A 25,062-nucleotide genomic window follows, 5' to 3' on the forward strand; every position below is an offset into this window, starting at 1 on the left:
ACTCTTGCATAAATATTCAGTTATATTATATCGTAAGTCATCCTAATATATTTTTCCTTTAATATTTTTCATCGCGGATAGAATCACCCGAAAAGTAAATTGATGGATTTTTCGAATTACACTGAAAATTGACATGCAAATATTAATTTTACATATGTATATATATTTTAACCTTTACACATTCAAATTCAATCTAACTAATAACTTTAAATTTATTATGGAAGCAACTTTGTATATTTCGTGAGATACGAATCATAACATGTATCAGTTTGAATAATGTTAATATATGTAAATATATGTAAACTTTAATCACAACAGGAAAAAATAATATTACCCAATTAATCGTAGATAAAAATAATATTATCTAACTCGTGCGTACAAAGACTATCGACAACAACTCAGCACAACACTGTTATCTTCGATAAAATAAGCAAATTATTATTTCTTGTTTGATGCCGAGATAATAATAACAGATTTAAATTTCAACCTTTAAACAGAGAACACTAATCACGAACGGAGAACGAAAGTGAGCGTTGAAGAAATCAGCCCACGGCTGCAAACTCTTACTTTCTCGCTTCTGCTTTCCCCGATGTTTCTTCTGATTTCGAGATCTACCACAGCATCTCCGCTCTTATGTCTCTTCTCGCTACATCCATTTTAGATGATCTATTGGACTATTTTCAAACAAAATCCGATTTTCATTGGAGATGCTTAGAAATATTATAATTAACACTTTTATATACACACATTGTGTGTGAAATATTTGAAAAGAGCTTTATTAGAAAGTACAGGATCTCTGAAAGATTTCTCTGTATGCGCATATATTCTTTCTATTATTCTCTAAAATATACAATACATAATTTTATTACTAAAACGTAAAGAGATAAGTTAATATATGTATATAGTTAATGGATCTCTCTCTCTCTCTCTCTCCTTATCTCTTCCATGTTATGACAATCGTGAAGCTCCTTTTCATTTCTGAATTGATTGTTGCAGTTAACTACCTGTCAAATTATTATGTTACAATCATGTTGATTATATATCGATTGCTCTTTCCTTGAATAGATTTGTATATGACAATGCATAAATTGTGAGACTATGATTCTAATAATTCAACATTTATCGTCATAATATGAAATAAAAAATATAAGATGACTTCAGGTCAAATGATAGTATAAGAATAATATTATTACTGATGACATATTATTACTTGATGAGGAAGAAGCAGAGAATGATACAAACATCTAATATTCGGACATATAAAGATTCGTTTGCTTAAAAAATTAAAGATCGCTTCATACTTCCTTTTTATGTGTTTGTGTATGTGTGTGATGTGATAAATGGACGAATTATTTAATCAAGTTTATTTTAATCTTAAATTATACAACTTAAAATCTATATATATTTAAAAAAATAAAGATTAAGTAAAATGAAAACAAACAGCTTTTCATAAATATAATTTCTAAATATAATAAAATATAACTATATTATATAAGATTTAATATTGAAAATTTTTATTTTAAATTTGAAAATGAATTTTGTATAATGACAAAAAATTATTGTAGTACACATCGTCAAATTTAAGATTAAAAACAATGAGTTTATATTTGATAAAGACATTTGATTTGGTAAAGACATTTTAACAATATCACTATCTGGAGACATATTTATTAGATTAAATCTAATAGAGAGAGAGAGAGAGAGAGGAAAAGAGAGAAATCTAATAAAAACAGAGAATACTATTATATAAAATTATCATTATTTTAACAATAATATTAACATGCGTGCGCTGTATTAAGATTCCATTCTTATTCATTTAAGTTTTCAATGAGAGATGTTTTACCTAACAAGATGTTTGTTTTTAATTCATTCATTAACAATTCTAAACAAATTCTTAATAGAAAAGATAGATTTTAATGTATACATATTCCAAAGTGCAATACATTAAACTTGGGAGGAAAATAGATTTACATAATTTATCAAAGAAATATAAATCTAAATGAATTATACTGAATTATACTGGAATAATTAAATAATCATTATTTAATTACTATTAAACGGAGCAGAAAATCACAAGCAAGATGTTGTAATATTTTCATTTTCAAACTTTATTTTTGTATGGAAATATCAGCATCAAATAATTAATATATAAAAATAATACTTATTTTTGCGATACAAACATAGATAATTTTGTGTCTAATTTCATGTATATTCAAATTTTATTGTAATTTATTTAATTGTTTAATGTAAATTTGAATTTGTAATAAAAATAACGAAAAAATTTGTCGGCTTTTGCGAAAGTAACTTGTTTCATGCAAGAATCAAGTTTGCATGACGATTTTTATGAAGCAATTGGCTGCTTTCAACATCAAATTTCTGCAATATCTGCAGGATTCGATCTCTCAATTAGGTTTTTTGTATTATAGACCATTATAAAACTAGTTGTCATAATTGTAAAACCGTTCAGATTACACATGCATGATATCATATTTACGTTTTTTTTTTCCAAAAATAAGATATGATATAAATCAGAAATTCAACTAGTTTTATAATGATCTATAATACAAAAAATCTAATTGAGAGAAGCAGCCAATTGCTTCATAAAAATGCATGTATTTAAATAAATAGATAAATATGGATAGAGAAATAGCTTTAAATATATTTAGTTTTCTTAAAAATTAATTATATAAATTATATTAAAATTGTTTATATTAAATGGAGATTTTATATGCAACAATTTAATGAACATAACAATTTTTTTAATTTTTCTGTATATGTTTATGTGTTTGTTATTCATCCCATGAAAAATTAAATAAGATAAAAACGTTTGATACAAATTTATGTTCATTTTCAATATGTTATTTCTATATAAATATATAAATATATATACATATATATATGTACGTATATATATGTACATACATATATATACACACAATCATTTTCTACCATCTCCTACAAAACCACTTTCTTCGAAAGTGAGAGCAATACTAATCGAATATAGTCGACGAAGTATGAAATCTGCGCAGAAAGTATATTTTTTAATACAAAATTTCACATAAGAAATTCTAGTGCACTTCATAAAGGGCTCAAACATAATTTAAAAAAAAAATAAAACTAAAACAAAAAAAAAGTAAAACTTGGTTTCATGTAAAATACGTACAATATTTACATATATGAGTTTGAATAAATTTATATCTGTTAATAATAATGTTATTATATTCGTTTTTTAAATATTCTTAAAATTTTTGTGATTTTAATTCCATACTAGAATAATTAAAAAAAGGGAATATAAAACTTCAAAATCAAAATGTAGAAAATTAAAGAAAAATTTAGGAATTACAATTATTTTTAAAACACAATCTTATTTTAAATTGTTTTATTATTAATTTATTATGTGTGTGTGTATGTACACATAAATAACACAAATACACACTATTTCACAAATATTTTTTCACTTTTAGTATATTTAACATTTTTATTAACTTTTAAATTCTTAATTTGAATTAAAAGTTAATACAGATTTTTAAGACTTACTTTAGTTAAGATTTCCTCAATATATATACCAAATTTTTAAAAAATTCTAAACTAAAAAACAATAAATTTTCCAGAGAATTATTATTTTCTTTTTGCATTGGCAAGTCTTTTGTCATAAATTCTTGTCGTTTAGCAGTTACAATGTCTTTATCGCATTCTCATTAAAGATAAATATGCATTAGTAATAATGACGCACGTAAATATCATAAAGATACACGGTCGCGGCTAATATTAATAATAATTAACATAGTTAATTAACTTACATTTCATATTAATATTAATTGATTATTAACATTTTAATATAGGTACAATATTTACATTTTAATATAGGTACAATATTTACTTGTAGAGATATACATAAACATAGACATACGTATATGTTTTCTTTGTGTAATGTCTCAAGTATTTTCTCAACATCTTTTCGAAAACGTTATTTGCATTTACAAAAACATTATATAATTAACATATTATTAACTATTTTTACACAAAATCTTAGAAATGTAATTTGCAATAAAATGATTTTTTTAAGAATTTTCAAACTTTTATAGCAAATTAGACTTTTAACTATTTATTTTTTACTGTTATACATTTTACTATTACAAAAATTGTTACTAATTTTCATTTAATATGTGTACAATAATCCATTCACATATTTATTTAATCTCGTCATATCTCGAAATATTTATATAATGATTTATTTCAGAATTCGTTTTATTATTATTTAAATATACAAAATTTTGAATCTAACAATAATGAAAATAAAAAAGATAAACAATAATTAATTCTTGCATATACAGTATTTTACTTTTATATGTCAAATCAAACGAATAAATAGTAGAAAATAACAGGACTTTAGTTGATGAAACGCAAGTATGAATTATTTATAGCAACCGATGCTTAAAAAACGATTGCATACAATGGCTCTTTGATCCCATTATCATGTGTTATAGCATTTGTATTTTGTCATCAATGAATTTGTTTGCACACGCAAATTTGCATTGCGGTGATATATTCAATTCGTTGATATATTCTTGCATAAAGTAAACAGCTAGAATATAGTTAGTATAGAAGCTAGAATACAATAGCTATAATACGTAATACATAAAATAAAGATAAAATCATAATAAACAGTTTGCTATAATTACTTTTATTACTTACATTTGTCCGTATTAGTGTTACACACACACACACACACACACACACACACACACACACACACACACACACACACACACACACACACACACACACACACATACGTATACATATAATATACTATTACACGCACACATAAAAAATATAATATTTAAATATGTTATTTTAATCACATAAAGTTTCTCATAATAAACACATATAGCCATCTTGTAAAAGAGAAAGAAAGGATTAATTAATTGATATTTGATTGAATAGAAGGAGATAACGCGTATATGTATATTGTATACTAATAGATATAATGCTATGTAAATTAATTCTAGAGCATTCGCCATCGATTCATGGTAAAAAAGCATATTTCGTATAAAATAATTTAAATAACATGGCAATGAAGGTAAAAAAGACACTTTCATGAAGCTTCATATTCGTAAAAATAAAAACTTGATTGTAGTCGAAAACGGAATGTATAACTCGTATTCATATCGAAAACGGAATGTATAACTCGTATTCATATCTAGTGACTCATAAGAAAAATAAAATTCATATGTAACCACCTAACTTAACCTAACCGTGGCATAACTTGCATGTCGATATTTAATGTATGTGCGATACATATATTTTAAACTTTTTATAAAAGTACAAGGTTATATTATATATACACACACACACACACATTGCAATTGATATTATTAAGATGTAAAGATAAATTATTTTATATTAAATAAAATCATAATTCTTAAAAAAAATTGTTTTAATGGATACATTTTGCAATTGCAAATTATATAGTTTAAACGATAATCAAAATGCTGCGCGCATGTACTTTTTTCCAATAATTTAAATATTCATGTTATATGCAATATGGACAATTTAAAATACGTATTTAGGTTAAAAATAACTGTGTGTACTGTATATATATATATATATATATATATATATATATATATATATATGTCTGTGTGTGTCTGTGTGTGTGTGTGTGTGTGTGTGTGTGTGTGTGTGTGTATGTGTGTGTATAATTCATTAATATATTAATATTCATTTTTTCAAGGAAAAATAAATATTAATATTACTGAATTAAAAATATTGATTAATCAAAAAAATTCATTTACAATTACAATTTCTCAGTTACATTGACACGACATATTCGATTTATGCGATACAAAATAAGCAGAAATATTTTTTATGAATATTGAACGTAATATATTTTACGATTTGTGTGAATAATGATTAACAGCGAAGTATCGCAAGAGCAAATAATTTCCCGAGCTTTTTTGACAGTAATAAAACAGACAATTAAATGTAAATATTTCATATTTTACATTAGACATTGATTTCTCTTTTTTATAAAAATAAAATGAACAAGACAATAAAGTTTGTATATTTTTGCTTAGCATATTTTTTTACTTCCTTAGTACAGACAATAACTGTATTTTTGTCTCCGAAAACTATAGATAAATACATCAAAAAAACGAAAGAGCAATGTGCTAATGGATATTCTCGTCGATAGTGGTAATAAATTCAACTATTGATATGAAAGATCAAAGTGAAATTTAGATAATATAAATGTTATGCATATTGACAATTGCCAATTTCTTTTCGCAGATTATATGAATGAAAAATATTATCATTATCCTTATATTATTATTATTTATTAATGGAACATAAAATATTCTCGATAAACATTTTTAAATCAAATTAAATAATTATAAAATATTTATAAAATTAAATAAAGATTAACAATATTTTTCTTTTTCTTTTTATTTATCTTTTTCAATATTAAAAGACAGAGATAAGTTGGAAAAGTGACTAAGTACCTTTTGCAAATTTATCTCTCTCTTTTAATATGTATTAGTTATAATATATAACATGTGCATAAATTTAAATATGTATTTATTTTATTAAATATTTTATAATTTATATTATTAAATATTTTATAATATATGTATTTATTTTATTAAATATTTTATTATAATTATTTATTTATAAAAGTTTTAAAGTTGGAAAAATTATATATTTATATTATTCTCTTTTCAGTTCGGTCATTTATCATGCATACATTGTAATTTATGATTTGGTTCCTTCTCTAAAAAAGACATGTTATTGACATTGTTGCCTCTTTTCCGCGATGATGATTGGTTATTGGTTATCGTCAATAGTAAATTGCTGAGCGACTTGCTTCATTCGTGTCGTTTGACAGTTTGACAGTTTGACAGGTTGACTGTTACGTTAAGGAAAGAAGAAATATAAAATAAATTAAAGTTAAAGAGAAAAAAAATAGAAGAAGCGGAAAAACAAATAGAGAAAAGGCATTATATATATATATATATATATATATATATATATATATATATAGAGAGAGAGAGAGAGAGAGAGAGAGAGGAAGGGAGAAAGAGAGGAAGAAAGAGAGGAAGAGAGATAGAAAGGAAGGAAAAGGGAGAAATAAGAGAGAGAAAGAATAAAATAATAAAGAGGAAAATTAAGAGGGAAAGAATGAAAGCTAAATTATTAAGAAAGTAGCGAAAAGAAGAAAGATGAGAAAAAGAAATATATATAGTTATATATATATATATATATATATATATATATATATATATATAGTTGTTCAATTTTATTAATATTATTTAATATTATTAAATTTATTTAATATTATTAAATTGAATTATAACATTAAGTATATGTATATTGGAATATATATTATATATATATCTTGCATATTTAAATATTTGAATATTTTATTTTTTTCATGTAATAGCTCAATAGCGCGCGCGAAGCGCGCGCCTGTGTTGTTCTAGTATGATTAAAATATATAAAAAGACAACTTTACATGATAAACTAGCAAAATATGAGAGGTGAGAGGAAAAAGAAGAGAGATACAGTCAGTTATACATGTATGAATGAGGGCAGTGCATTGACTTTGCAATAGCGTGATGCGAGACAAAAATTGAACGATTAAATACAATTGCAAATAAGAATGCAATTGCGTTTACGGAAAGCATATATTCTTGTTTTTATGTTCTATTTATTCCGTTAATTATTATTCGCTCTTTACAAACCTTACTTTGCGAAAATTTAATTATACGTTGTAACAACGTATAATTAAGGAAAACATTAATTATATAAGCATCAAATTTAGTTATTTTCTATTTATTCAATTCTAAATCTATACAAATAGTAACATCAAATATATAATTAAAAAATGAAGCAACTAACTTTTCTAAAGAAGACAGATTTGTATGTGTCAGAATTTGAAGACATGAATATATACATCATATATATACGTCAGCTTTTTATCGAATTTCAATGAAATTGTATACTGAGTTATTGCTATTTTCTCAATACTGTTTGCATACATCAGGAAGTGTGTATTCTACTACGTCACATATTTTATATATAAATAAAACTGACGAAGAAAATTTGGAACATAAATATACATAAATTATTATATAATATATTATAAATATTATTTTTAAAAAGTTTCAATCTTTATGAAATGTTTTTAAACAAATAACGATGTATGTACGAGCAAAACAGTCGCAAAAAATATAAAAATTTAAATAACAGTGAGATTAGTTTTTGCAATCGTCTCATTGAAAAAGTTTTTAAAATTTTCAAAAAAACTGTTGAAATTAAAAATATTTTGCAATAATTCTCTCTCTGCTTTGTAAGAGAGATCGCAGTCACGTAATAATCTAGATTGTCCATTCGCATGAATCATATACCGCGTCATCAAATTCGAACGATTGCGTCTCGTCGCGAATAGATAGAGTTTAATTTGCTTACTGGAGTGCAAAAAATGAGGGAATCGTCGCGAGAGGAGGGAGGCCGCTCGCGCAAAGAACGTATTGCGGTTGCTGGCTGCGAGAGTTGTGCGTAAGCCACTGAGCTCCGAGCGTCAAGCGTCAAGCGAAGTCAATCGTCAGACGCGTCAGTCGAGTCGGAGTCGGAAGTCGGAGTCGGATCAGTCGCCAGCTGGTGGCCGGCCCGAGCGGTCGTTTGCGCGCGCGTGCTCTCTCGCGAAACCTAACCCACGTATGTACCTATGTTGAATCGAGCGAGGCGCCTCTCGATCGCGCTTCCAAGGTGAGCGCGTGCGGCTCGCGGCAGAGCCGTAGATGCTTCCTCGTCATCGTCACCGTGATTCTTTCGGTGGCGCGAAATGCGCGCTATTGAGATTCGCTGAGACTGGTTCGACGCAACTTGGACGAAGGCGGGACGAGACGAGGCAGGAAGATAACGCAGAATGTCGTCGGTGTTCTCGAAGCTGATCGACGACGCGTCCGCGCGCTACGGCGTGCAGCAGAAGACGCTGACGCGCGGCGTCGCCGGCACCGCCGCGGCGCTCTATCTTCTCAAGCTCACCTATCCGCACATCCTCACCTGTTTCAAATCGTCTATGCGGAAGCGAGATCAACGTCACGCCAAGTGCAACGAGAATGGCTCGGGTACCGTTCTCCAAGCCAGCGACAGTCTTCCCGACAGCCCTGCCGGAAATGGCAACGGAGGGAAGCAGAGATCATCGGTCGGATTGGATCGCGATTTTCTTCGGCAGCTGATCATGCTGCTGAGGATCATGGTGCCGGGCTGGCGAAGCCGAGAAATGGGTCTACTGGCGTGCGCGACGCTGACGTTGCTGGCTAGGACCTTCCTGTCGGTCTACGTGGCCGAACTCGAGGGTCAGATCGTCAAGAGGATAGTGTTGCGCGACGTGCGCGGCTTCGGCCTGATGCTCGGACGATGGTTCGCCATCGCTCTGCCCGCTACCTTCGTCAATTCCGCCATCAGATATCTCGAAGGCCGATTGGCACTTAGCTTTAGGTACGCTCCTGCCTTTCTACGTTTTCTTCCTTGATACATGTGAGAGGAGGGAGAATAGCGCGTCTATATTCTACATCCGCCCTTTCGAGTCGTTTTGCGAGATGTGCTTTTCTCGTATTCCACCGTTTTTTCACGCGTGATGAATACATTTTTTTTTTACTTTATCTTCATCTTTTTTCACTGTTTCTCGATTGTATTTTTTTCCTAATATAAAAACGTTAATTCAATATTATTGTATCTTTTAAAGCAGGTTTAAAAAAGAGAAAGAGAAAACAGGAAGAAGCAAAATATGTAGATAATGCGGATGGATTTATTTACATTTTGTGTTTTGTGTTCGCGATTAGATAAAATGAAATGGATTTATATGTTTGGAAAGAACGAAATTATAAATGTAAGCGAAGAAATAAGATGAGGAATATTTCATCCAACTTGATCGACTAAAATTAATATTACTAAGAATGTAAAAACGTTTTGGAAACAAATTTTTCGATTCGATAAAATATTTTAATATCTGTCCTGTATGGTTTAATCTGTATCTGCATCGATTCTCTTTAAAGACATTATCATTTATTTTGTCACGTTCTAAGATTAGAGTCTCATACGTGATGAGTGACCTTTCGGCTGTCTTCTTTTTTTTTATCTTTAAAGTTAAAATCACTGTAGCTATCTATTTACTCTAGCTCTAAGTTAGCTTATTTTACACGCTATCTTGTAGAACTTCCTGCATTTAAAGTGAAATGGATATAAAACGTCAGATAATTGAGAGGTTGTGGGAAAGAGAAAAGGTAAATAATAAACAAAATGCACCAAAAGTAGAATGAAGAATGTAAAAAGAATTCTTCGATAATACGAAGAAAAGGATCAAAAAAGCATTCAGAGCTAGCTATATATTTATTCGATATCAATTATGATTGCAAGATGTCAAACATTTCCATCCGCTTGAAATTTTTCTTCAATGGTATACATGTACACTCGCGCATTTTATTATTTATGCAATTGAATTAATTCTATGTGTGCATGGGATATATTATACTTATATCATACATAAATGAATATTTATATCTGCGTTCAAGCTTTAATCATTCTTTCCTTTCCCGATACAATCGAAAGTAACTGTTAATATCAATTTGCTCGGGGTTTGCGAATTCTCAAATCCGCCACTGATGATACAACGGTATAGTGGCGTAAGGCGTATCTTTTCATTATATACAGTTATAGGAATGTTATATAAATGTAATATATCCCATAAAATTGCATAGAATTGATCCAAGTACATAAATAATAAAATGTAATAAAAATATTTACGAAAATAGTTTATTTAGTTTATAAAACTCAAATTTTTTTTATATAGGAAAATTGAATGTATTTATATCTACTTTACATTTTATTTTACTCTTATTTTGCTTACTGTTGAGCAGTACGAATAATTGTTCATTCATCTGGTCAGTTTCCGTCAGATACTGTTAAATATTCTAAATTTCTTATTGAGATTATATCAGAAAGGACCCCGCACATTTTATATGAAAAAAATGGCTTCGGTCAAATTGACTGAAATTGAAATATGTTGTACTTTAGGTGGTGCTGATCAAAAGTTTCTTGAGGCAAAAAGTCCAAAAATCAAAAGTATAAAAAATATGATAATTTGAAGTATTGAAGTTTAAAAAACGTCTGTGCTTTTGAATACATAGATTAAATTAATATATAAATGTTTGAAAAAAAAATATTTATATATAATGTGTGTCACTGCTACGATATTTAATGATTCTAAACTCTTTTTGTTATGCGTGTCTGGACTTTTGCTTTTTGAATTTCAATCAATTTGACCGAAGCCACTTTTGTCATATAAAATGTGCGGAGTCTTTTTTAAACTTGTAGAAACAGATAACGAAACATTTTTTATTTATATCTAATATAAGTAATCATTTTGTATTCAAATTAATGGGACGAGCGGAAAAACTTTATTTTAACAGCTTGCACAGCGCAAGTTAATAAAATAAAATTTTTCCGCCATTAGTTTTTCATGTCATTAATTTGAATATAAGATGATTACTTAGATAGTAACTTATATAACACTTATGCATTATAAGTGTAATAAATTACAATTTTATATAGATAATTTGCATATTATATTAGGAAATAAATATATTAATAGCAAATTTTTTATTCTTTAATAAAAAAAATATCACTTTTGTAAAAAAAGAAATGAAAAAATCCTGATATTTATCCTGATATTAATCATCATATTTACTTTTTTAGACCCAGATAAAACTCGTTTTTTTTTCAACAACTTATATAATATATCACAGTTGAAAATGTAGAAGATATAAAGTTTTAAGTTTTTGATGATATTGTAATATAAAACACGATTGTAATATTATAAGAGTATTACACATTATTGTGTTAATAGTTTGATTAGATATGTCCGAGAGCACACAAAATCTTGGCACAATTTCGTTTTTTGCTGCATCAAAAAACCCAGTAAATTATGCTGAAGTAATACGCAAGTAACATGCAAATTATTTAAAAATAACTTGACTTTTTTATATATGTGATTATTCGCACTGCTCAACAGGAAGCAAAATGAAACGTAAAATAAATCTAAATACATTCAATTCTTTCATATAAAAGAAATTTTAAATTTTATAAGCTAAATACCATGAAAAAACGACAATTGAATAACAAAAGATAACAATTTGACAGTTTATGGTACATTATTTTTATTTATATATATATACATATGTAATAATAATTTCTTCTCTTTAGACATTTTTCCATTTCGTTTATAGCAATAGAGGCTCTTTCAAGTTGGAGACTGAAAGAGAAAAAATTAAATATCGAAAAATCCTGGAAATAAAATATAATTTTTGAATTGTTTGAAAATTGCAGGGAACGTCTGGTAAAACATGCTTACAAGATGTACCTGAGTCAGCAGACTTACTTTAGAGTATCAGCTTTAGATACTAGACTTGGCGATGCCGAGCAAAGGCTGACGGATGACTTGTCCGAACTAGCCAGTTCCGTAGCTCACCTGTACTCTAGTTTAACCAAGCCACTGTTAGACTGTGCATTAGTCGGTATCGCGCTTATCTCGTTTTCGCATAAAATGGGCGCGAAAACGATACCAGGTGAGATTTTTATATTATTGTTAATAAATAGTTAATAAATAATTATAAATCTATCTCGGAGAGATAAGATTCCCACGAGATTATTCTCTTCCTTTGCTTTAACGGGATGTGCATAGAATGAAAATAAATCATATAATCACATAGTCACGTAAATATATAATAGAAGAGCAGCGTGAAAGAGCAATTCCAATTTAATTGAAACTTAGAATAATAGAATAAAAAGATTTTTGTATTGCTATTATTATTATTATATTGTAAATATTATTATTGCACTTTTTATTATCTATAGGACCATTAGTAGCGGTAGCAGTTATTGGTTTAACTGGGCAAGTTTTGCGTTTCACTTCACCAAAGTTTGGTCAACTAGTTGCTGAAGAAGCAGCACGACGTGGCAAATTAAGAGAAGCTCACGCTCGTATCAGTGCTCATGCAGAAGAGATTGCATTTTACGGAGGACACTATACAGAACACCGTTACCTGAATTCTGCTTACAAGTCTTTGGTGTCGCATTTACAGCGCATTCTCGCTGTCAAACTATGGTATGTGATGTTGGAGCAGTTCCTCATGAAATACGTATGGTCCGGTACCGGACTTTTCGTTATTGCTGCACCATTGCTCTACAATACAGTCACGTCATCAACAAGCAAGATTAACGCGGATGGCGATGGTGCGTATACGATAACGCAATGTCTAAGTATAATATCTCGCGTAAAAAATAATATTATGTCACTTATAAATTAGATTAATAATTTTTTTCATATCTATATATATATATATATATATTATATAATAGAGTCTCGTTAATTTTGAGAAGATAAGAACGACAAATTGTTAGAAAACAAAAATTAAATATAATTTTTCATAGTGCCAGCTACTCAATCATTGAGCACTTGCGCAAAGGCAGTTACAGACATGAAACTCGTCTGTGCGTGCTGTCACGTGATCTATTATAATGATATAGAGGGGACATGATATTAGTATTTATAGAAATAAATGTATGAGGAGGACCACAAAAAATTAAGGAGATTCTATTGTATTATATCTATATGTATTAAGAAAATTATTCTGTTCTATATCTGTGCAGAAACAATAAAAGATTTTTTTATATATTTCTTATTATAAATAAAAATAATGATAACACGTGCTTACGTTTATTAATCAGGTGGCGTAAGTGAACGAACGAGATATTTGACCACTTCGAAAAATCTCTTGAGTTCTGGAGCGGATGCTGTCGAACGACTGATGTCGTCTTACAAAGTATGTATCTTAATATTCATTGATTTCTTTAAAGCTATTTTGTGTGCGTTACAAAGAATGACAGTTTAAATATCAAGATTAAATATATTTTAAAGATATGTCCAATAGAATATATTAATCTGATTTTGATTGAAACAGGAATTAGTCGCATTGGCGGGATATGCAGCACGCGTCAGCGAAATGTTAGACGTGTTTAAAGACGCTGCACTTTGCAAATATAAGAGAAACGTTGTTAGCAGTAGCCCGTCGAAATCCCTTTTAAATGGCAACACTCAACAACTTGTAGACAAAATAATCCAATTCGATAATGGCACTCCAATAATTAAAGGTAAATCAAATAAATATATCATGCTGCAACAAAATTTGATTTAATTAAATATTTTTAATTTTATTAAAAGTTAAAAGTAATTATATAATTATAAAAGTAATTATATAATTAATTATAATAAATCTCGGTGCCGTTTTCCCCACTCCAAGTGCATGCGGCCGAGCGCCGCGAAAAGCAGTATCGTCTAGTGATGGTAGCAAAGAGGCCGGTCTAGTGATAATAGCAAAGAGACACCGTCGCGTAGAAAAAAAAATATATATATATATATTAATATAGAAATATATGTTTATTTAATATATAAAAGAATAATATACATAATATATAAAATATCAAATAGTATAATAATTTATTATATTTTATTACATTATTTTATATATTATGTATAATATTAAATATATAAACACATAATGATATTCTATCGGCATAGACGGTACTGCTTTTCGCGGCGCTCAGCCGCTAACACTTGGAACAAGGAAAATAGCACTAAGATCCGAACTTTAATGATAACTAATTATATAATATAAATACTTACTAGTACTAATTAGTATAATTAGTAATATATATTATATAATTATAATGATATAATGATATAATTATGCATTATGATTAAAAAATTTACTATTAAATATATATATATATATATATATAATAAGTTTGCTATTTGAACTAATCAATATCTATTTTACACAATTTCAGGCCCTACTCTTCAGTAATCTTCAAAAGATTTTAATCATTTATTGTTTATTAAAAAAATAATTAACACAAAAATTTTGTTTGAGTATTTAGTAACTAAAAAAATAAAAATTGATAAATATGAGATCTTTATAATATGGTTCTACATGAGTTTGCATTTATTTAATTTTAGTGCAATTTTATTATTACTATTATGTGTAATTTAATTTATTTAATTTCTATTATTATTTTAGTTTCTATTATTTATATTCTTAATTTATATTGTTTAATTTATAGACAATTATATATTTTTGTTATTTACAAGTATATTTATTATACGTTTATTAGGAATTGTTCGCGAAAGCACGGACGGCAGTATAAGCCTAATCAATGTTCCAATAGTCACGCCTAATTGTGAAGTTATCGTGCCTAGCTTAACAGTTCATGTAAGTAATTTCATACTTATATACGCACATTGACAAATGTGTTTTTGTTATGTTTATTTTATTTTTTGTTTTACTTATTAATTTATTTATTATTACAATTCATAGATAAAGCCAGGTGACCATATTCTGATTACTGGACCCAATGGCTGTGGCAAAAGTTCTCTCTTTCGCATTATCTCCGGTCTTTGGCCCGTCTATGATGGAACTCTTATCAGACCAAATGAAAGGAACTCTGAACACAGCAGACCTGCCCTATTTTATATTCCACAAAAACCCTACATGACTGTTGGTTGTCTTCGAGATCAGATTATTTATCCGGCGCACTCTAGGTTCTTATACATAATTTTTATAATTAAATTAATGATTAAAATTGTGACAGTACAGAAAGTCTTTAATTATTATATTGAAGTACACAAGTAACAGTAAATTTAATCAACACGATGATGAATTTAATTGCAAAGTTAATGTTTTTAATTTAATAATATATAAATGGTCGCAAAAATTAGTTCAACAGAATTATTATATCCTATATAGTCATTAACATTAAATTATATTAATTATTATATTTATGTTAAAGGAAATGAAATTATATATAATTAAATTATAATTAAATTATAATTAAATATTATTTAGGATGCATTTTATGATATCTATTTTACAGTATGTATATATATTTTTTTTGCCCCATTTATATGTTTTTCACTTTTATATGTTTTTATAAGTACATTTTAATTTTTGATTAGAATACTAATCGGAGAATTGTGCATTTATTACAGTTCGGGAAATTGTTCGGATGAAGAGCTGCTACGGTTGTTAGATGACGTGGATTTACGCAGTATTGTCGAAAGAGAACCGGAAGGTTTTGATGCTCTTGGCGATTGGGATTCTACTCTATCTGGTGGCGAGAAACAGCGGCTTGCGATGACTCGACTCTTATATCACGCTCCACAATATGCTTTATTAGACGAATGTACGAGCGCCGTTAGCCTCGAAGCCGAAGGAATTATGTATGAAACTGTAAAGAAGAAGGGAATTACTTTGTTGACCATTACTCATCGAGTGGCATCGCTTGCTAAATATCACAAATTGTTGCTGAGATTTGATGGAGAAGGTGGATGGACCTTTGGACCATTGGATATAAATGCTGCATTATCGATATCGCCAAATAAGGAAATAAATGAAAAAGAAACGGAACGGGAAGAAGCAAAGACCAGCCATTATCAAATGCTGCATGTAAAATATCTTGCGTACTTTATATATATAAAGAATTATTTTTTTACAGTCTCTTAAATATACATTTTTTTAAAGACATTGTGTAGTCACAATTTACATAATCTCTATTTTTTCAATTTCAAATTCTTTCTAAATCAAAACTTTTAATATAGAGGATTTATTAAAATTTCATATAAGAAAATATATATTATTGTTGCATGTAACTTACATCATGTAAAACTACATGTTATACAATTACTGTTAAATGTAAATAGTAAATACATGTAGTTTCTATCTATAATTTTTTACAATTTCTAACATTCTGTTAATTTTTTTTAGGAGTTGCGTGATATACATCCTGAAAATACCTACGTGGGAATTAGTTGAAAACTATAATCTATAGAATTTTGTATTATAAACAAAAAATAGGAGATATGTATATGGATATAGAATATGAAACGAAACATGTATTTTTTCATGTGCGAAATGTATCTATATATATTATATATGGTAAACTTTATAAATGGACTATTGATATGAATATAAAAAGAAATAACATAAATTATTATAGTGTGATATATGTATATATATATATATATATATATATATATACATATATATATATATATATAAATGTATATATATTATTAAGGTTGCACGCTGCGAAAACTATTTTTCCTACTTTTAGAATAATCGTGAATGCAATATCGTATACTTTTAAATAACTTAGAAAATGTATATCATAAAATCGCAAAAGAAAAATTCAATATACGATTATTTTTAGATTGTTTTCTAACGTATAGTCATATTTTTCAGGTGATATGGTATAAATATAAAAGTTAGACAGTGTATATATTGTGATACACAAAACGCGAGCGGCTATTTTTCGAAAAGAATGTTGAATGTACTACAATATATTTTCTATTATCAAACTTATTGATCTTATTGCCGATTTTAATAGGATTTCAGAAAGCAATTATTTATTAAGAAAAAATTTATTAATGTAAAACATATAATAAAATTTTGTAAACTGCTTTCCTTGTGCCACATGTTTCCAATATTCTTTTATTTTCCTAGTTGCCTGTACTATTTTTAATAAATAGATTGAAATAAATTTTTAGAATATAAATTAGGCGCACGCGCCATAATTTACGTATAATCTCATATCCCTCTTTTTATTTCTACAATATAATAATATATCTTCAAAGATTAAAATTTTTCGTGTTATATATTTAATGAAAAAATGTTTAAATCAAAAGTATCATGAAATCATTGACTCATCGAGGCTAATATTCTTATAGTATAATAATAATTATAATTTAATATAATTATGTGACTTATACAAAAAACTTTTAATATAAATAATATAAATGAGAAAAAGAGAGAGATAACATACGACATAGAATTATATGCGATATAATTATGAAATTAAAAATGACGCAAGTATTGCATAAAATAAAATTCCTATTAAATGCGCGATTGACTAGAAAATTAATCTTGCCTTTCGTCAATATATTCAAAGAGAAGTGAAAAAGAGTTAAAGAAAGGGAGAGTAATTGTGCTAAAGCTCTTTCTTTATTTCGGATAAAGCTTTTCGAGGGAGAGCTTTTGTCGACGGTGCAATTGCAGCTGCACAATTTCGACAAAGGATCGCGTATTAATTTACACGCTCGTTCGGGTAAAAATTCAATTACATATGTGTTTCTTTGTTTTGAAGATGGTCACAGGGTGAGAAGACGACGGCGAGGGCGATGACGAGGGATGGCAGCAAAGCGGTAGGGGTGGGAAGACCCGCAATTCCCGATGAGCTTACCTACGGGAAACCTCGCAAACGCCAAACGTCGATATGCGCCCGTTCTCGCGAAGTGGCAGCCATCTTGGGGGGTTTGTTGTATATTCCTCTCCTCTCTTATGAACTATGTATAATGCTCCAAAGCAATTTTCGGCAATCGATACCGTATAGAATCATGATGATGCCTGACAGATTATTCAATGAATAAATGAAGCTAAAGGTATTTCTTAAGCAAAAGCTTATATTTTGAATCGTCTCAACTCAATATTGAAAAAGAAATTGTAGAGAATATGTTATGTGACAGATATTGCTAAAGTTTTTCCATGACTTTATAATCCTTCAATTATATTAATTTATTATAGTGATCTTTTTTAATCAAAATGCACGATGATTTATTTATTCTTGTCATGTTTTAAAAATATAAATCTCTCCGATGACGATTTGAAAAAATAAAGAAACATGTAGATGCATTTAGTGAGTCAACACTAGTGAGTTTTCATGATTACTTTTAGAGTCAATTTGATAATATATAGATTTTATTGTGAGTAAGACATGCAAGTGAAAAAACTAAATAAATTTTCAATAACTTATCAATTATTAATATGTGGTGCTATATGTATATAAATATGAAATAAAATATGTATGTATATAAAATTATTTCTATTACTTCAAAACAACATGCATATATTACACATGTTTAATTTCTGAGACATTAGACTTTTTGCTTTTAGTAGAGAGAGCATTGTTATGTATACATTTTACTTAATAAGAGACTAATCTCTTAAAATAAGCTTTTATATAAACCAAAAATTTTGCGGAAACACCCTGTATATGCTTACATAAATCAGCATTATTGCTGCGGCTATTCACAATTGAGTGATTAAACCGCATCGGGAGATGACAGTAAAGGCGGTAATCGTTCATGATTAAAGATCCAATCTGACAAGATAGTAGGCTATCTTGTCGGCAAAACGATTGCGGATTATCCCCGCGCGGTTGCGATAAACGGTTTTCATCACGGTTACTTAATTAAGTCTGTGGAATACGTAACGGAAACACCCACTCTCTTTCCATCGCGAGATATCGCGTCCGATATTCTCCGACAAGGAGAAACATTATACTTCTGTGCGTGTGTCACAGCTTGTATATATTTTTTTTGGAGCACCACGTGCGGGTGGATCGATTAAAAATATTTCATCGTATAAAATATATAACATAAATTTCCTTATTCGCGTATTTTTTTCCTCATGTAATATTTTATCCTTTTCAATACTATATAGCTATAAATAACTTTAAAATATCCAATATATGAGGAATTACATTCAATTTATATCGAGAAGCCTTTAAACACGAGAGAGTTGGAAAATTGAGAAGTTACAAATGAGAGTTTATTTTCTTGTGCTCTCCTTCTGTTATATACATAATTCTCTTGACAATTTTTTTATTAAGATATCATTAATTTATTAAGATATTATATTTTATTAAGATATTATTAATATCTTTTATATTATTAATTTTTATTAAGATATTATTAATATTTTTTATTAAGATATTAATAATATTATTACAATTTGTATTTAAATTTTCTAATGTTTCTTTAAAGAAAAAACAGAAAGAGAAATTTATCAAGATTTTATTAATAGCGTGTGAATTTTCGCATAGTTCGCAAGTTCCCGGTTTAAATTCTCAATCATTCAAGATCTTCCTATCGCTCTTCGAATCTCAATGAGATAGAATTGTGGCTTTATTAGGTGCTTGGGTTATCATCTTTGTGTACGAGCGTGTACAAACCGGCGTACGACCGGCTGGCACGCGCTGCGTGTAATTCAATCGGCTATTCGAACGAATCGTCCATGATAGGATCAGGGGAGCTGGACGTATCCTAATCCCGGGGAAACGGTTACGGCGTATATATTGTAATGTATAATCATCTTGACGACGATTCCCGCCTTATTTTCTTAGCCGGCTCCTCGCAGGCAGATGCGCCGCTCGGTTATATCCGTCCTCTCCTTCGTTAATCCTTTCCCAAATTAAGAAACTCGAGATGCGCGTTATTTTTGACGCGTATAATCACTGACGTTGCAAATGTATTGGCTGATACCCTTGCGACTTAATTTCTATTTATTTCTCTCATCTTTTCTTTTTTTTAATAATCAGAATTTTTCATTTCGTTTCAACAGATCTCGTAATAAAAATTAATCTATGTTTTCGCGCAAAAAGCATAGAGGATTTTAGATCTTTAAGGCCGCAGCACACACTTTTGCATAAGCGCATAACCAGAAGCATAAGGAAATTGATTGGTCCCCAAGTATATGCATAAGAAAATGAACCAATCAATTTTTTTATGCTTATGGTTGTGCGCTTATGCAAAAGTGTGTGCTGCGGCCTTTAAACTTTCTTCGCATATTGACATGTGCATATGTATGTGTATGTGTGTGTATCATAGACATATAATATATAGACCGCAAGTTCCCACTCTCTCCTTTGTCTCAAAAACGTCAAATTTTAGAAAAAGAGAGCTTATTTTCATGATAGTTTCTTCTTTGTCTAATGACGCGTGGTGTGGGAAAGAAATCGATCAAAACATACGTCAAATGCAGTGGCCATATTAAATTTTTGCCTCACTCTTGTTTGATAGACAAAGAAACTAACACCACGAAAGCATGTTGTCTCCTTCTAAAATTTGTTCAACTTTTTAGTCAAACGCGAAGTCTATGTATTCTACGTCTATGGTGTGTATGCACGTGGTCATCGCGAAAAGATATGCAGAAGCATGAGTGAAAGAGCGGTTGAATTCACGCGGGTGTTTACATGATTTGTAATGGTACTTAATCGTCTCTCTTTGATTTCGGTCGCAAGAGCAAACACAGGTGCGTTAAAACGGCCCCACATCGTACCTGCCGTTGATTTTATCCACTGTACCAATATTCTACGGATTCGCGACTCAAATAGGGGGGTGAGAAAGAGCGAAAAAGGACGACTGAATAGTCGCTCGAGAAGGGAACCCGTAAACTCTGGTTTCAATGAAGTATTTCAATGAAATTTTTCTATATACATGTACATAGAGGTCAGTAAATAAAATTAGCAATTATCTAGTCGAGATCAAAGTAAAAATAACAATCTCAGGGAACTTTTATTATTTTCATTAATGCTTTATAATTTTCTAACAAATTTAAATTCTTTTCCTTTTATTTTACATTAAAGATTTTAATTCCATGATTTAATCCTTTATAATTCACTATTTAGTTTCATTTATCCATAATAACTTAATTTTAATTTTAAGTTAATTTTTTTCCATTTAATTTAATTTCAATTTTAATATATATATTTACCTCTTTCTAATTTATAATTTAATGTATAATTTAGTCTTTCGTAGAGAGTAAAAGGTGAATAAAATACTTATAAGTAAATATTTATATATAAAAAATTTCTTTCTTATCTTTACAAATTTAATTTTCTATCATTTTTCAAAATAGATTTTATTTAATCTCTTGTTTACTTTAATACTTATTTAACTCGAAACATAACATAATATATCCGCTATAAATTAAAATTGTTACAATTGTTCAAAATAGCATATCCTACAAAAAAAAGACAACTTTTAATGAAACCCTGTGTAAATACCTATATAGCCTAATCGGTTAAAAGTCAATATATATATATATATATATATATATATATATATATATATACTCACTTTCTATATGCAACGTGTCTTCTTGAATCCGTCTATGCATAATTCGCTCTCCTTTTTTCTCTTTTTTCTTTCATTTATATAATTAACTATATATGTAGAATGATGCATAATTATTAATATAATATAAATTATATTAAGATTCGTCAAAATCAAAATATAATATCAAATGTAATTTCAAATTATTTTCTGTTTCTCTTTTATCAACTCTATATCTATTCATACTTTTAAAAAATCAAAGTTTTTATCTTTCTCTATTGTATGTGCTTTTTTATTATACGTATATTGTTTTATTAAAAACAAATTTTGTTCAAATTTTTGAATAAATTACGAAGTGCTTTTTTGTTACTTAAGCTTAATAAAAATATTAAAAGAATCCCCATTTTTCGCAATTGTTAGTTACTTAAAATTATTTTTGAACAAAATCAAGACTTTGAGGGAACAATCAATTTTATGTAAATTAAAAAATTAAACAGATGGGACACCCTGTATATTCAATGACAAATTTTAGAAAGGCGAATCAAAAAAAGATCCCATCTTGCTGACAATGGTGGTGGTAGTGATGCATCGTGCTCGTGCGGTTGACTTCCTCTTCCTGTGTCCACATATCGGAACTACGTAGTCAGGTGTCCGGTCTGTACTCGCCATTCGGTATTCGCAATTACGATGGATACCTGATAGTCGGATGAGTGTTCATTCGTGATGGTCAATATGATGAAAAACACAACTTGATAGTAAATTTTATATATATGTCTATAAATAAAAAACACATTCCATTAAAATATATCTTTATGATACAATATTATTATATTATTAATAATCACATTTTAGATTATTATATTTTATCTTTTTCTTCTTATATAACATATATTATGTAATAAAATGCGCATGCATGTATATAATATTTTTTAAGGTTCACAAGTTACACCGCACACGTCTTTAAATTCTACATCGAGATAAGATTGAATCGTCGCCGAAGCAATCAATTTTTCAGGAAACTGACACAAAATCTTCGCGCATTGAGAGGAACGCGTATTTTCGCACACGGTTCACCGTTGACTGGTCAATATCCACGAAAAGGAAGGCATTACAAGCCGATGATTTCGAGAAGGGTATCAGAGAGCAGGACCACCATGATCGGGGCGCACGGTAATGGTATCTCGAGAAAATATAATACCTCCCTTCTCCAGACAGCTAGGATATATCACCGGTACAACCATAGCGCGAGAAAGATCGCCGATCATCGATGATCGCCGAATGAACGATTAGTATCCTGTGTCATCGTACAACGCGTGTTATTCGACATTCCCAGTGGCGGCGAGATATGCAGAGTTCTAAATTGAACACGAAAAGTATTCCTTATCAAAGTCTGAAGATGAATATGAAGCTGATTTAAAAATTTTCCTTTCTACACGCATGTAATATTTTTTCTACTTGTGAAGAATGAAAATCAGAAATGTGATTGTTTAAAGAGAGAGAGGAAGCAATTTCTCTAGAGCGATGAAAAGTATTTAACACTGCCCTGCCATTGCACTGCCCTCGCACGTCACTTTTACTCAAGTATAGGGATACGTAAGATCCGATGATGAGATACATGGTATATATCAGTTGGTGGAAGAAGAAATGGTGAAGAGAAAGAGAGACGAAAACAGAGACAGGGGAGGGAAAAAAGGGATAGAGAGCAGTAGAGTGGGGTCGCGGATGGTACGTACGTAGTTAGCGAGCCGCTTTAAGGGGTGAGAGAGTGGGTGGTGAATAGGTGGTAGATCGCTAGTTAACCAAGAGACATTGACATGCCATCCCGCCAGCATGGCAGTTAGTGTCTCCAGGAGTCGCACGCCGTCGCGACGAAGTTTAATTGTTCAAAATTGAGCCGTTTAAAATTTTTAAGTGACTCAAAGTGAAAAATTGTCTATAGTGCGCGCCTTATCAACTTGATCGAATAACTCGTTGAAAATAATTTGATTGGAGTGATAATTAATTAGAAAAGATAAAAACAAGCGAGATTAAAAATAAATTCTAATTAAGAATGCAAAAAGTAACAGGAATTATTGCAATGTGAATAAGTGATTCAATATCAAATTGAAGTTGTAATTGGAATGCGAGACAAATTTATAAAAATTGTAAAATACATGAATATTAATCTACAAAGATTTAACAACAAATAATTGAATTTGCATAATATTGCATATAACACAAAATATTTATATTATATATTAAAAACAAATTGATTTAGTTTAAACTATAAATATTATAGATTGTAATTTAGATTTCAGTTTTCTTAAGAATGTTGCAAGACTACACGACATATTATAAAGAATAGCACAAATATTTAAAATATTGTAAAGAAGAATTTTTTTTTACCTAAAGTATATTGAAAAAATCAAAAGAAAATTAGAAACAATAAAATAACATACATAATATGAAATGATTTAAATTTATGCATATACATATGTATATAATAAAGCAAAAAATAAGAATATTGCAAGATATTTATAAATTGAAAATTTTAGAAAGAGAAATAATTAGAATATATGTGTAGAAATTTTTTAACTTAGAAAAATTTTATTCAAAAGAAAATATAGACTGGAAATTTTGATTTATTTTGGATTATAAAATAGAAATTTACCATCTTATTATGTATATTATTGCAACAGTTGAAGTGTGTGGTACAATTTAGTTTTGATTTTGAAGAACCTATATCGCACGATAATAGCGAGAGTGATGTTGAATAAAAATAACGATTGAAACGAAATGCGAGATGATGATCGGCTATAAGAATAAAAATTCCGAAGAATGCTGGCTGATGTGAAAGATCATATGGGAAGATGGAGGCATCGCGGTGTTGTGAATGGGAATATCCGACGACAGGTTTTCTGCAGAAGCCTCTAGCGGGGATTGGCAGGTCTTCCAAGCCATAAAGGTACGTCTATACGCGCGTAGCGAGCCGTATGCACGTGCATTTTCCTTCTTCATTCGGTCATTCATAAAAAGTCATTCATCGATTCATCTGGTTGATTTTCGCAGGCGCG

The 25,062-nt window shown here is 29.1% G+C and overlaps 1 protein-coding gene across 1 annotated transcript; it reads left to right on the plus strand.

Moving 5' to 3' along the window:
- The first annotated feature begins 8,545 nt into the window (after positions 1–8,545).
- LOC105251199 (ATP-binding cassette sub-family D member 1) lies at positions 8,546–17,092 on the plus strand. The gene is made up of 9 exons (XM_011257796.3): positions 8,546–9,504; positions 12,391–12,629; positions 12,919–13,296; positions 13,792–13,886; positions 14,025–14,214; positions 15,235–15,332; positions 15,438–15,661; positions 16,109–16,565; positions 16,884–17,092. Exons 1-9 carry the CDS (start codon positions 8,930–8,932, stop codon positions 16,929–16,931), a joined length of 2,304 nt encoding a protein of 767 aa, XP_011256098.1. The 5' UTR covers positions 8,546–8,929; the 3' UTR covers positions 16,932–17,092.
- Positions 17,093–25,062: the final 7,970 nt, after the last annotated feature.

The sequence above is a fragment of the Camponotus floridanus genome, unplaced genomic scaffold, assembly GCF_003227725.1.
Source record: "Camponotus floridanus strain SB8 unplaced genomic scaffold, Cflo_v7.5 scaffold16, whole genome shotgun sequence".
NCBI lineage: Eukaryota > Metazoa > Arthropoda > Insecta > Hymenoptera > Formicidae > Camponotus > Camponotus floridanus.

Bases quoted from the DNA above. Each gene is read 5' to 3' on its own strand.
- LOC105251199 (XM_011257796.3), top strand. From the start codon at position 8,930: ATGTCGTCGGTGTTCTCGAAGCTGATCGACGACGCGTCCGCGCGCTAC. The intron at 14,215-15,234 runs GTAAATCAAATA...TACGTTTATTAG, and splicing joins TGGCACTCCAATAATTAAAG to GAATTGTTCGCGAAAGCACG. The intron at 15,662-16,108 runs GTTCTTATACAT...CATTTATTACAG, and splicing joins ATTTATCCGGCGCACTCTAG to TTCGGGAAATTGTTCGGATG.